This window comes from Hippichthys cyanospilos, chromosome 7 (genome assembly GCF_059441005.1).
Source record: "Hippichthys cyanospilos isolate Australia breed blue-spotted pipefish chromosome 7, RoL_Hcya_1.0, whole genome shotgun sequence".
NCBI lineage: Eukaryota > Metazoa > Chordata > Actinopteri > Syngnathiformes > Syngnathidae > Hippichthys > Hippichthys cyanospilos.
The window spans coordinates 19,830,392-19,841,827 of NC_142375.1; the positions used below are offsets into that span (position 1 = coordinate 19,830,392).

Sequence of the window (11,436 nt, forward strand, 5' to 3'; positions counted from 1 at the left end):
CAGATTGTAATATTTTGTACATAAACACAATGTAAGGGTGTTTACTCATTTATTCATGACTCCATAGAACAGTAACATTAATCGTGAACAAACATTACAATTGTTCAATTCAGACCTGCTTTAGGAAAACAAACAACCTCCTTTAGTTGGGGGGAAAGAAAATTCATCCTAGCTGGAGTCCTGCTAGGATCACCAGAATGTTATTTGTGGGTAGACTACGACTGTAATCCAAAGCGCCACTAAACAACTTAATGTCTAACAATTTCAAATAAAAGGCACACAAAAAAAATGAAGCGCAATAAACATTTTTGCATGGTTGTCTTCAGATATGCTTTCAGATCACCATGTTCCAAATACATCTTCAGACTACTACACAAATTATCTACATGAACATTAAAGCATAATAAAGTGAAATATATAAGGATGCATCGTATCTTATTATGCGTCTGCTTTGTTGAGCTGGGAGAATTAACCTCAAAGTCATTCTTTGTGCTCATCTTCTTCAACAGCAGCGGCCACCTCCGCTCCCTCCTCTTCAAATTCATCGTGAACCACGTATCCCTCTTCATCATCATCATCATCTTCGGCTTCAAAGCCTTCTTCCCCTTCTCCCTCCAGATCCTCCATGTTCCCCTGCTCCTCCTCGCTGCCCTCCATGAGTGCCACCACCTGCTCCTCCTGCTCCAACAGCTCCGCTTCCTTGGCTGCTTCCTCCTCGGTTGCCGGCTGGGTCTCCGCCTCCGTCGCTTTGGACTCTTCGTCTACGACGGATTCCTTTTGTTCTTCGGGCGTGTCCGCAGACTTTTGTTGTTCTTCGGTTGCGTCCACCACCATGGATTCGGATGCGCCCTGAGCCTGTTCTCCCTGGTTATCAATGAATGGGTTTTGTCCCTGTAAAAAGTAACAACGCTGTCGGTGAACACCTCTGTCCGAAGACTTCCATCGTACTTTTGTTATTACTCAATTTGTCATTCTTAAAATCAAGTCAGGGATTACTTGTCAAAGTGCGGTTCAACCAGTTGGAAAATTTGTTTTACTTCCTGGAAGGCTGCTAAGAAAGCACTTCTGAATATGGGCAACTGCTTTTCGCTGAACAAGTGCCATTAAGAAAAGTTTTTAAGGATGTGGCCAAGTGAAAGTAGGGCCGCCGGGTAATTAATTTGTCATTTTAACAGAAGAACTAGATCGTGATATGATGCTGCACAAGTTGCATTAAAAAAAAAAGAAAAAGAAAATGAGTTACCATTTATAAGTCGCACCCATGCTTTTGGCCTTTGTGTTTGGGTGAAGAAAAAAAAGTGTCTTACATTTAAGGAATTACAGTACTTACCTGTGACATTTAAACAAGTTATGCACAAAAATAGGTATGACGCCATTTTTTTCCCTCCAAGAAGCCATGACTCTATAAAGTTTTTATTAAAACCGATTAAAAAAATCAATATAATTAACAGTCTGAACATTGTGCTGTTTATTTTTCAATAAAACAGTCCTATACTGTATATAAACATCTGTTGGGTTTATTGGATTAAAATCACAATTTTCCGTATTGACCGGGGAGAAAAAAAAAAAAAAATTCAGCCATGTCACCCAGCCGGTTCTGGTTAAATCATCAACTTTGTGAGCAGTGCTTTAAAATTCTCCCCGCACAATTTTACATCTTCACATTTTCAGGTATTTTTGGAAATGTGCCATTCACTGAAAAAAAAAATCAACTGTATTTCTCCAAGTACAAGTCGGTTTTATTTCTCATCTTCAACCCCCATATTGAAGGAGTCGACTTATAAGCGCATAACTCAAATTTCCACTTTATTATATTATAATTTATATTACATTAACAATAAATTGAATATGAAATAAGTAATGTCATTCATAAAACTTAAAATTATTTTATATATCTTTAATTCGTTATAGTATGCATTCGTTATAGCGCGTTTGCACAGAACATCACAAAGGGCAACCTTCCATGCTCTGATCTGAACAGTGGTCACTTGAGTAAAGAACATCTCAAGTAAGATGATCAGCAAATTATCAATTGACGAGGAGATATGCCCGGGCATCTGGATGTTAAATGTTGACTTATACTCTGAAATAGGGCATTTGTGAGTTTATGTAGGGACCAAAACCGTAACAATATGACCTTAGCGCCCCAAACGGATCTCAGAGCTGTTTTGAAGACTTGGGGATGTTTTGTGTTGCGTACCTTAAGGAAGCTCTCCAGCTTCTTTTCAATGATTTTGTGGTTGAGGATGCTGCGCGCAACTGACAGGCTGGCTCTCTTGGACTGCTCCATCATTCCCTTGAATCAGAGACAAGGCAGTCCGTAAAAAATTCCACATCAAAAAGAATTGATAAATTAAGTAAAATCAATTCTGCAGACTGAAGTCATTGAGACAAGTGTGTTGACTGGTCTAAATAACTGGAGCAGAGGGTAAAAAGACTATATCGGGTCACTTGACAGATCGTATCTTAAAAGGGATAGTGTGTAAGATTGACAGTTTTTCATCAGGGCCAGCAGGAGGCGTTGCAGGTGCTGCATTTACCGACGTCCGTAGCTATAACAAATATGGCGGCCTCCTGAGAAGTGCCACCACCCCCCTGTGTAATATAATGTAATAACTAGACCTATGTTTATATTTAAAACATACATTCATTTGCAAGTTTTTTAAAATGTAAAACCATTTCGTAAGCGCCATACATCTATTTTACCTTGCGATTGTAGTTATGGTCGTGGGACTTGATATGTCTCTGAATCAGAGGGAGCTCCATGGGAATGAAAATGTCACATGCGCCGCAGTGTGCGGCTTCCACTTTCTTCAAGAAGTGCTCCATGCCAATATCTGCAACAGAGCACAAGAATGAACAAATAACACCCGGAACCAGCATTTTTTTTTTTTTTAACGTTTTCTTCTTTCAAACCAATCATCAGTCTCCCGAGGCTGCTTTTGCTTACCTCTAGTGAGGTCCTGGTCTCTGTACACCTGACAGATGGCAGCACTATGGTGCTCCATCTGATTGACCATTTGCTCTGTTTTATGATACTTGTTCATCAAGTACTCCTAGGAATCAAACCACGAGTGAGTAAGTGTTCAATTGTGGAGTGCACCTTTGTTCCGCTGAGTCATCTCATACACAATGGCCAAGGGTGTTCATATTAATTATACAGACTACCAGGCATAAAGGAGTCAGACGCACTTCAAACAGGACAATGGTGTTAACAAATTTTCTGTACATGGACTAAGCAAATTTCTTCAAATTCATAAAACTACTTCAGAGTTGCTATTCACCTGCAGGAAGTCTGTGGTCGGCTTGGTTAGTTGACTCGCGAGGAACTTTAAGTGCTCCTCGTGGAATCGGCTTTCCACATGGTTCTCCATGTCCTCCTTATAGAATGATTTGAACTTGCAGAGAGAGCATGCAAAAACCACCCTAGAGGGAGGAAATAAATGAGAGGGATAAATGTTTGCTGTGAGGTTGAACAGCAGCACCAACTGCTTGCGTGCATTGGCGTGACCAAGGTTTTAAACAACAAATAAATAAAAGGGGGACATGGCGGTAGCCCAACCCATATCAGAATATTGACAACGATGACAAAAGGTTAGTGATTTTTTTTTTATGCCAGTTAGTGTTTACCAAGTGACAAATTCCAGACAGGATTTGCTCGCTTACCTATCCTGAAAGCCCCTCTTTTTTTTTGCTTTCGCTTTTGACTTGGTTCGGGGAGGAGGCTGGTTGTCCTGTGTTGGCGTCGCCAACTTCTTGGCACTCTCACCCTGTTTTGCCGCACCTGAGAGAATGCAAGAGTTCATCTTAGCTTTTCTGAGACACTATAATACCCATCCGCAACAAATACTTTGGTGTAATCGCACTATCGGGGTCATTTATTATTGTCAACTGATGTAATTAATGTTGAGACGGGATTGGAATTTTAATGACAAAATTGTGTTATCAGTTAACATTTAAGATCACATCTAATTGGTAAGACTGCGCTCACCTGAATTTCCATCAGTATTGTCCTGTAAAAAAAAAAAAAAACACAAAATGGTGAGAGTTGAGCCATGTGACAGGCAACATGGTTTCACCTCAAGTGACCCTCTTTTCATGTTCCCCCAATGAGGTCCAGTGTTGATACTCACCGCATCTGCAGTAGACTCACTTGGTTCATTTGTTTCTTCTTTCTCTGCAGACAAAACGATCAGACAAGTGCTTTCAAATCAGCTCAGTTGCTCCAATTAGAACAAATATTAAAATGCCAACCAGAAGGTGCCAATTGACAGTAATTTACCATTAGAATCGGCATTATCCGTGCCTTCAGTCTTGTTTATTTTAGACTCTGGCTCATCTGCAGGAGTGGACATCTGCTTTCTCTTTTTCTGGACATCAATTTGTGGTCTTACCTGCTGAAGTTCACCCAAAATAAACTTAAGAATAATGAAAAGAAATGTATTGCTTTAAAACTATTTGATGGTACATGACTAAAATTAAAGAAAAGGTATCAGTACAAAACAAATACAAAAATACTAAAATATTTGTTATCAATAAACAAAACAAAAAAAATCAACGACTAAAATTTTGAAAAAGCCTCAGTACCAAACAAGTACAAAATACTGTACTTAAATATTTTATCAATAAACACAAAAACAACCTGTTACAATTTCAATACTCACCTGTGGAGGAATTCTTGCTAATTTAAAATTTCTCTGAAAAGCCTTGAAAGACTAACTCCTATGCAGTCATTTTTGGATAATAAAACAAGGACTTCAGCATGCGCACATCCCTAATCTCATCCCTGTCAATGACCAAAGTTTGCGGGAATACGATGAGGGGGGTTTACGCTATCGTAAGAAACTGCAAAATTCTCAAATAACTTGTGGTGTGCTCAGTCATATTGAGAAAATCAGCAATACGGTGGATATAAAACATCTCAACCCCCCTGTTCAAATGCTTGGTCTCCGGGCTTCTGTTAGAAAGCAAGACAATGAAGGAAAAGCCTGCTTGTACTACTTAAATTGATTTGTTTATACCAGACACACTAGGAATGGTGGCTGGCGTGTAATTAAAAAAAAATCCTTATATTGAAGGTCATCTTATTGGTGCACAGTTTTGAAATGATTTATCAGTTAGAGGGCGGTCAACTTATATTCAGTGTACATTATAAGCAACACGACTCCATCATACCAGCCGAAGAGTTTAAAGGGTCCACTTTTAAGTTTTGTATGGACTTTCCTTTTGCTAGTATCTACAGTAGCATATTTGCATGAAATAAGTCACAAAACCCAAAGATAAAATGACAGCTTACTTTTCAAAGAAACCAGCTGTTACAGCGAGAAGCACAAGTAACGTAACTTACAAAAGAGCAGTAAAGCTCCGTGAGGAACCTGACACAGATTAGTCTATGAACAGTGGGCGGAGTGCGGGGGGCAGCACATAAATGTTGGCACAGAGCGGGGCTTGCCAGTTGGCCAATGGTACAGAAAGGTGGGAATCAGAACGGGCTTTTGGCCAGTATCTGAGCAGGTTTTCCTAGTTTGGCAGGAGGTACTTACTTTGTTGAGGGGTCTCTTGCGGCCTCGCTGGCGGCCAGCCCGTGGGCCCCCTGCAAAAAGCCTCCCGGGAAAGTCGTGGGGCCCTTGGGAAGGACCCTGGTGGAAACCTCCACCCTCCGAGTACATGCGGTCGGACAGGAGGGATGGGAGCTTGCCTCGACCACCCCCTGGGGAGAGACCGCTTCCCCGGCCACCTCCGCCAAATGGCATGGCGTCTGACCTGAAGCCACCAAACCCTCCGCCAGATCCTCGGCCCCCAGCACCTCCGCCCCTTCTGGGGGAACGACGGCCTGCTCCGACCCATCCACCTCCACCAGATCCACTGGTGAAGGAGTCCCTCATATTATGTCGCATTTTAGCGACTCCATAGGACGAGGAGGGGCTGTTGAAGCCACCTCCACATCCTTGGCCCATGCCCCCTCCGAAGCCCGAGCCTCCTCGCTGGCCCAACAGCATGTTGTCACCACGGCCATCATCACAATCATAGCTACTGCCACCGGATCTGAAGAGATCTCGGGAGGAGGAGAGCAAGTCGAAAGAATCGAACTGGCCAAACCTGCGGGATGGAGGGAGAGGGTTGATAGAGAAGAGCACAGAGCAAGGCAGGGAGGACCATCAGGTTTGGATTTCTCCACCTGACGCTCGTTCTCCTCCGCAGCGTCGCCATTTTCTTGTCAGATCCCAAGGCGGACATCCGCCATAACTATGGTCTGCTTGCAGGATTTTACAGTAAAAACAGGAAATCTGATGTGACCGTAACATTTACAAGACCTCTTCCAACTAGTTCAGGCAGAGATCAACCAGTGATGCCAGAAGAAGGGGTTGAGGGGATGCAAATTTAGCTCCTCTCTATAGGATCAGCAGACCCTAATTGGTCAATGGTGCTTTGGAATGAGTTCGATTACCGAGAGTACAAAAAAAAAAAACACTTTTAGTATTTTCTTATCGCCTTGAGCAGTTCACTGCTTTAAGGCCAGCGACTTTCAACTCATCTTTTGTGTGAAACCTACAACCAGAGAGCAGGGTTAGGTCACATTGATGAGAAGAGCAATGCTTATGATGGAAAAAAAAAAAAAACAAGACAAAAGACAGCTTTTAAGGTGTGACGAAAGCAGAAAGTCAACTGTGACCTTGACCGATGCTAACAGAGAAAAAGAAAAAAAAATTGATGGAAAGTGACAAGCAATCAAATAAATCCCTGGATGGCTCCTACTTGTTACCTTCATGTCAAACAAACTGATGTCCAGATATTTTTTAAACATGACAGTTTATACATAAAAGCAAATAAGAGTAAGCTGAGAAGATACATTATTATATTAAAGCAGTAACATGGCCAAAAGCACAAACGTGCATGACGACTTATGTAACACAAAATGAGTACCGATTCAAAACGCCTCACCTGTCACCTCGGCTTTTCATGCCCCCTTCCAACTGAGTGAGCATATCCAGGCGCTGATTAATCTTGGCAATGACTTCGTCGGCGTGTGTTATCTTTTGCTGGCGCATGTCTGTCTCTGAGAGGCCTCTCTTGGAGTTGCCGCCTCCATAGCCCCCGAAACCCGACATGGAATTCTTATAGTTCCCACCAAATAGATCAAAGTTCCCAGAACCTAATACAGATTGATATAGACAACATTAAAACAACAATTCATCCATATTCTGGTCTTTTCTATCATTACAGAACTTATATAAGTACTAGCTTTTTGCATACTCTGCAATTGATACAATTTTTCCTTGGAAACCAGCAAATGCTACTTCTGGTTTTATTTCATTACTTCTTTTGTTTTAGATAGCTGTTTTTCTACTGATTAAATTGTGAGTACAGCTAGAGATAATCCATTTTCCTCACAAATAATTAAATATTTTGTTTTACCAACCAAATTAACTGCAGATAGATGGAAGATGATCTTCTTGACCCAATCTCATATCCCCTGAAATATTACATTTTGGTATGTGTGGGGCCTTACTGCATGTCCCCATTTCCTCATCCAAGAAAATGTTATTATACTTTATATGTGGCATCGGCATCATGGATGCATTACTACACAATTTAATTTAATTTAAGTAAGTACTTTGTTTTTTCCCTTGTCGTTTATGGGACCCTCACATTGTATTTTTAAATCAATATGCTAATAACAGATTACAAACAAAATTGGTATAATAGATTTTTTAAAAATGAGTCAAATTAGAATGTCACCATCATCGCTTACCTCTGTTGCCAGACCCTCCTCCACCCCAATTGGAAAACCCTTTCAGGAAAAAAAAAAATCCACATGGGGTGAATCAATGCATATATAGTACATAGATAGTTTTACATATATAGTAAATTTTAGGATTAAAAGGAATCCAGAAAATAGTGTTGACATTTCAATTGTTTCTTTTGCATGCGTTTAAAATCTTTCACGACTTTGAATGATATTCTATTACTACAGGCATTTCAATCTAAAATATCCCATGTTGCACTGGATGAATACAAATCATTTGACGAAAGCTTTGAAACGACGCCTAGCAACGTGCTAACAGACATACACAAGCCGACGGCTAAGCTAACAATGATGAGCTAGCTAAAAATTGGAATGACGAAGACAAAAACGACGGCTTCGCTACTGCTCCGTTCCTACCAAGTGCAATTTTAAAACCTTAAAAACGTTATTTAAGTTTGTCGTTTTACGAAGAAACGCTTTAATCAACAAAAAAGATTACATGACATCGATAACACGGTGATCGTCCCCAATGGGTCAGACTAGCGCTAAACGGTCATGTAAAAATAAAGCGACGAATGCATTACATAGCAATATGCTATGTTGTTACATATACAATGACAATAAATTCATATTTACCTGAGCCGTAATTTCTCCTTTCCATCTTATTTTACGATTTTTTTTTTAACAAAAGAAGGCCGAGATGTATTTCGCTTCCCGTCGAAAACGCTGCAAACGACAATGCGGCCCACGTCACGTGGTTAAACTGACGTCACTTCCTGTGAAACACGGCTTCGAACTATGGCGTTCTTGAAAAAAAAAACTACTGAATGGCGTTCTTGTGCAGGGGCGTTTTTAGAAAGTGCCGTTAAACGAAGAAGTTTGAAGAGACTTAATGATTATTGTCTTAAAAATGCAAATATTAATACCTATAAACATTGAATGTCACATAGAATTAAAATTAAACATCACAAGCCCACGGTTCAAATGCATTTTTAAATCTAACATGTTCCTTTACCTCCCATCTAGTCAAGTAAAAGCTTTACAAGGGTAGAGAGGATTAGAAATCTTGATAAGGGAACACAGAGGGCAGATAGAAATACAATCTTTATTGTCATTGTACTGTATAATTTGGGAAATTGGGAGCACTGCTCTGATGGTTCTGGGACGATAAGCAGGCTCCAGTGCCAAAATTGATCATACGAGACTATACACAGCATGAATTCAGGTTAAGAGTTTATTTAGTAATATGAAACGATGTGCCTCCTCCTTTAACTCCCCTTTAGGTAGAACGGAATGAGTTCGATGCTTGAGACTATTTAACTCATCAACAACAGTAACTTTATGTATCAATAGTTTGATCTTAAAGTTTTTTTTAAGCCTTAGGGGGGCAGCAGAGTTTCATTATTGTGGTCCTATTAACGGTTTCTCAACAGGCAAAAAAGAGGCATGACGGGTAAAATTTCCAGTCTGCTTCGATTGTATGTACATTTATTCTCAGGCAAAGCACCCCATCATAGGAAATATGTGCTACATCAAAACATTAATATGAAAGAGGTGGCACTTAAAAATACCTTCAAACCCGTGGTGTAGAAAAAAAAGGGGCGGGGTCAACGGGGCTCTAACTCCATCATTGGAATAATTCAACAAGCAGCGAAATGTCTTGCCGGGCAATACACCAGACGCATTTCAACCACAAAAATGTTTCATTCAATTTATTTATTATACTCATAATCTCTCAAGGATAAATTGAACCCGATCCATTCTCTGCTGTATATTTTATGTTGCACGCCACAAAGACAACCACATCAGACACATGCAGGCATGCAAGGAGAGACGTCAGAGTGAAAACAAAACAGTGTGGCGCCTATTGAGCTGAAGCCGTGGGAATGATGCCTTGCTCAAGGACGCCTGATCGGTAGCCAGGAAATGTCACGTGTCAATGAAAATGGAGTTATTTATGTTCTAATTCTACACTTAATCACCTTTAAATTTCTATTTATAGGACGTACCAAATTGTCCTTAGGTGTGATTGGGTACGTGAATGGTCTTTTGTCTCTGTGTGCCCTGCAATTGGCTGCAGCAACCGGTTCAGTTGCCTGAAGCCATCTGGGATAGGCACCAGCGAGCCTGCGAGCCTTGTGAGGAAAAGCAACTTTAAAAAATGGATGGATGGCTTGACATTTATAATACAAGGATGTCCCTAACAATTTTTACGTAACAGCAATTTGTTGCAAGGATGAAATCCATAATTTTGAGAAACACATTTAAAGTTTTGACACGTCTTTCAAAGTTAGAAGCAACCAGTATCTTCGGAAAAAGATATGGACCCAAAACGTCGGAAATTGTTTGTTTTTCGGTCATTTTCTTCTTCATTATTCTTGCAGTACTTTAGCCATTGAATGGTGCACTCCATTTTGAACTTTCACAATGTCACTATCTGGGTGAAATTTCAGCTACCCGGTGCCTTCTTTCAATGCTTCCTCTTTGATGTGAAATGCCTTTGATGTAAACATTGAAAAAAATGAACAAAATACTGCAGAACGGTTAAAAACCGAGAAAGTTTGACCTCTCTATTGATAAAAATGAGCATTCTTGGCCAGCTTTGATTTAACCTGCACCATCTGTCAAAGTTTTCATGTTTCATTATTGCCATTTGTGTGTGTTTGGGTTGTGTGCTTCTTTTTTAATGAGGTCATATTACAGTCATGGGAAAATTGATTTAAAAACTTGGTGTCACAAGATTATTTCGCATTAGACGACAAAGAGTTTGTTGATATTTTAGCACGGATATTATCTTAAATGAATTTGGCCATGAAAAAAAAAAAGACAGAAAATTCTGCCATGAATGGTTCATTTGTCACTGACTTACGTGGTCATGTCATCACTAGAAAAACTTGCATGAATACAATGAGAAGAAATTTATTTACACTATATTATTTACATTACAACAGTCACCTTAAAGTGTGTGACAACTTGTTTTTATATACAGTCTATTAAAAGTAGAAATATATACTCGTTTAAGGCAGAGGTCCTTGAACGCTGAGTTTTGAAGCACACATGAATACTGAATGAATCCTATAAACAAATAAAGAATAAATACCGTACATATTTTATATGTTCACTTTATTAATTGCTGTGGTTAACAACGTGAACGTACAATTCATGTATAATTGATCATATATTAATGTTTTTAAAATATTTGGAGTCACAGGTCCTTAGTTTGCAAGCTGTGGAATTATTCCAGTGCTTCACAAATATTGGGGCGGGTGATGCCAGGGGGGGGAGTGGATGACCCCAGGGATAAGGCTTTGTTTATGTTATGTGAAGTGTAATTTTAATAAAATAAGAATTTTCATCTTTTATTTATTCTTTTTAGTTTCAGGCACTTTGATGCACTTTATTTTTTCTGTTTTAGTCTAAGCTGTAACCCATATAAACACTGTAATATACGATTAACAGTTGATTTATATATATTTTTTCTGTTGCTAATGTTAAAAAGGATACAGATTTAGGCATACTTATACATTTCTTTATAGATAATAATCGTATTTATAGTCAGCTCGTCGAGTGAGGGGGGGCGTGCGAAAGATTTTCTCTTTTCTAGGAGGGGCTTGGCAACATATAATTGAGAGACACTGAATTATTCAACAACATTTTGCGACATCTTTGGATAGCAGATGGTTTTAAAA

General features: G+C 39.6%; 1 protein-coding gene across 2 annotated transcripts; it reads right to left on the minus strand.

Moving 5' to 3' along the window:
- Positions 1-32: 32 nt before the first annotated feature.
- On the minus strand, positions 33-8,516 carry akap8l (A-kinase anchoring protein 8 like). 2 transcript variants are annotated; one of them, XM_088420113.1, is made up of 13 exons: positions 8,384-8,516; positions 7,754-7,792; positions 6,943-7,153; positions 5,544-6,099; positions 4,283-4,394; positions 4,134-4,177; positions 3,992-4,013; positions 3,667-3,784; positions 3,285-3,426; positions 2,951-3,056; positions 2,707-2,837; positions 2,201-2,296; positions 33-891 (listed from the first exon to the last, which is right to left on the minus strand). In XM_088420113.1, exons 1-13 carry the CDS (start codon positions 8,406-8,408, stop codon positions 481-483), a joined length of 2,013 nt encoding a protein of 670 aa, XP_088276239.1. In that variant the 5' UTR covers positions 8,409-8,516; the 3' UTR covers positions 33-480. The 2 variants fall into 2 exon arrangements, with proteins under 2 accessions (XP_088276239.1, XP_088276238.1); XM_088420112.1 differs by having other exon boundaries at positions 4,283-4,397.
- Between the last annotated feature and the right edge of the window lie 2,920 nt (positions 8,517-11,436).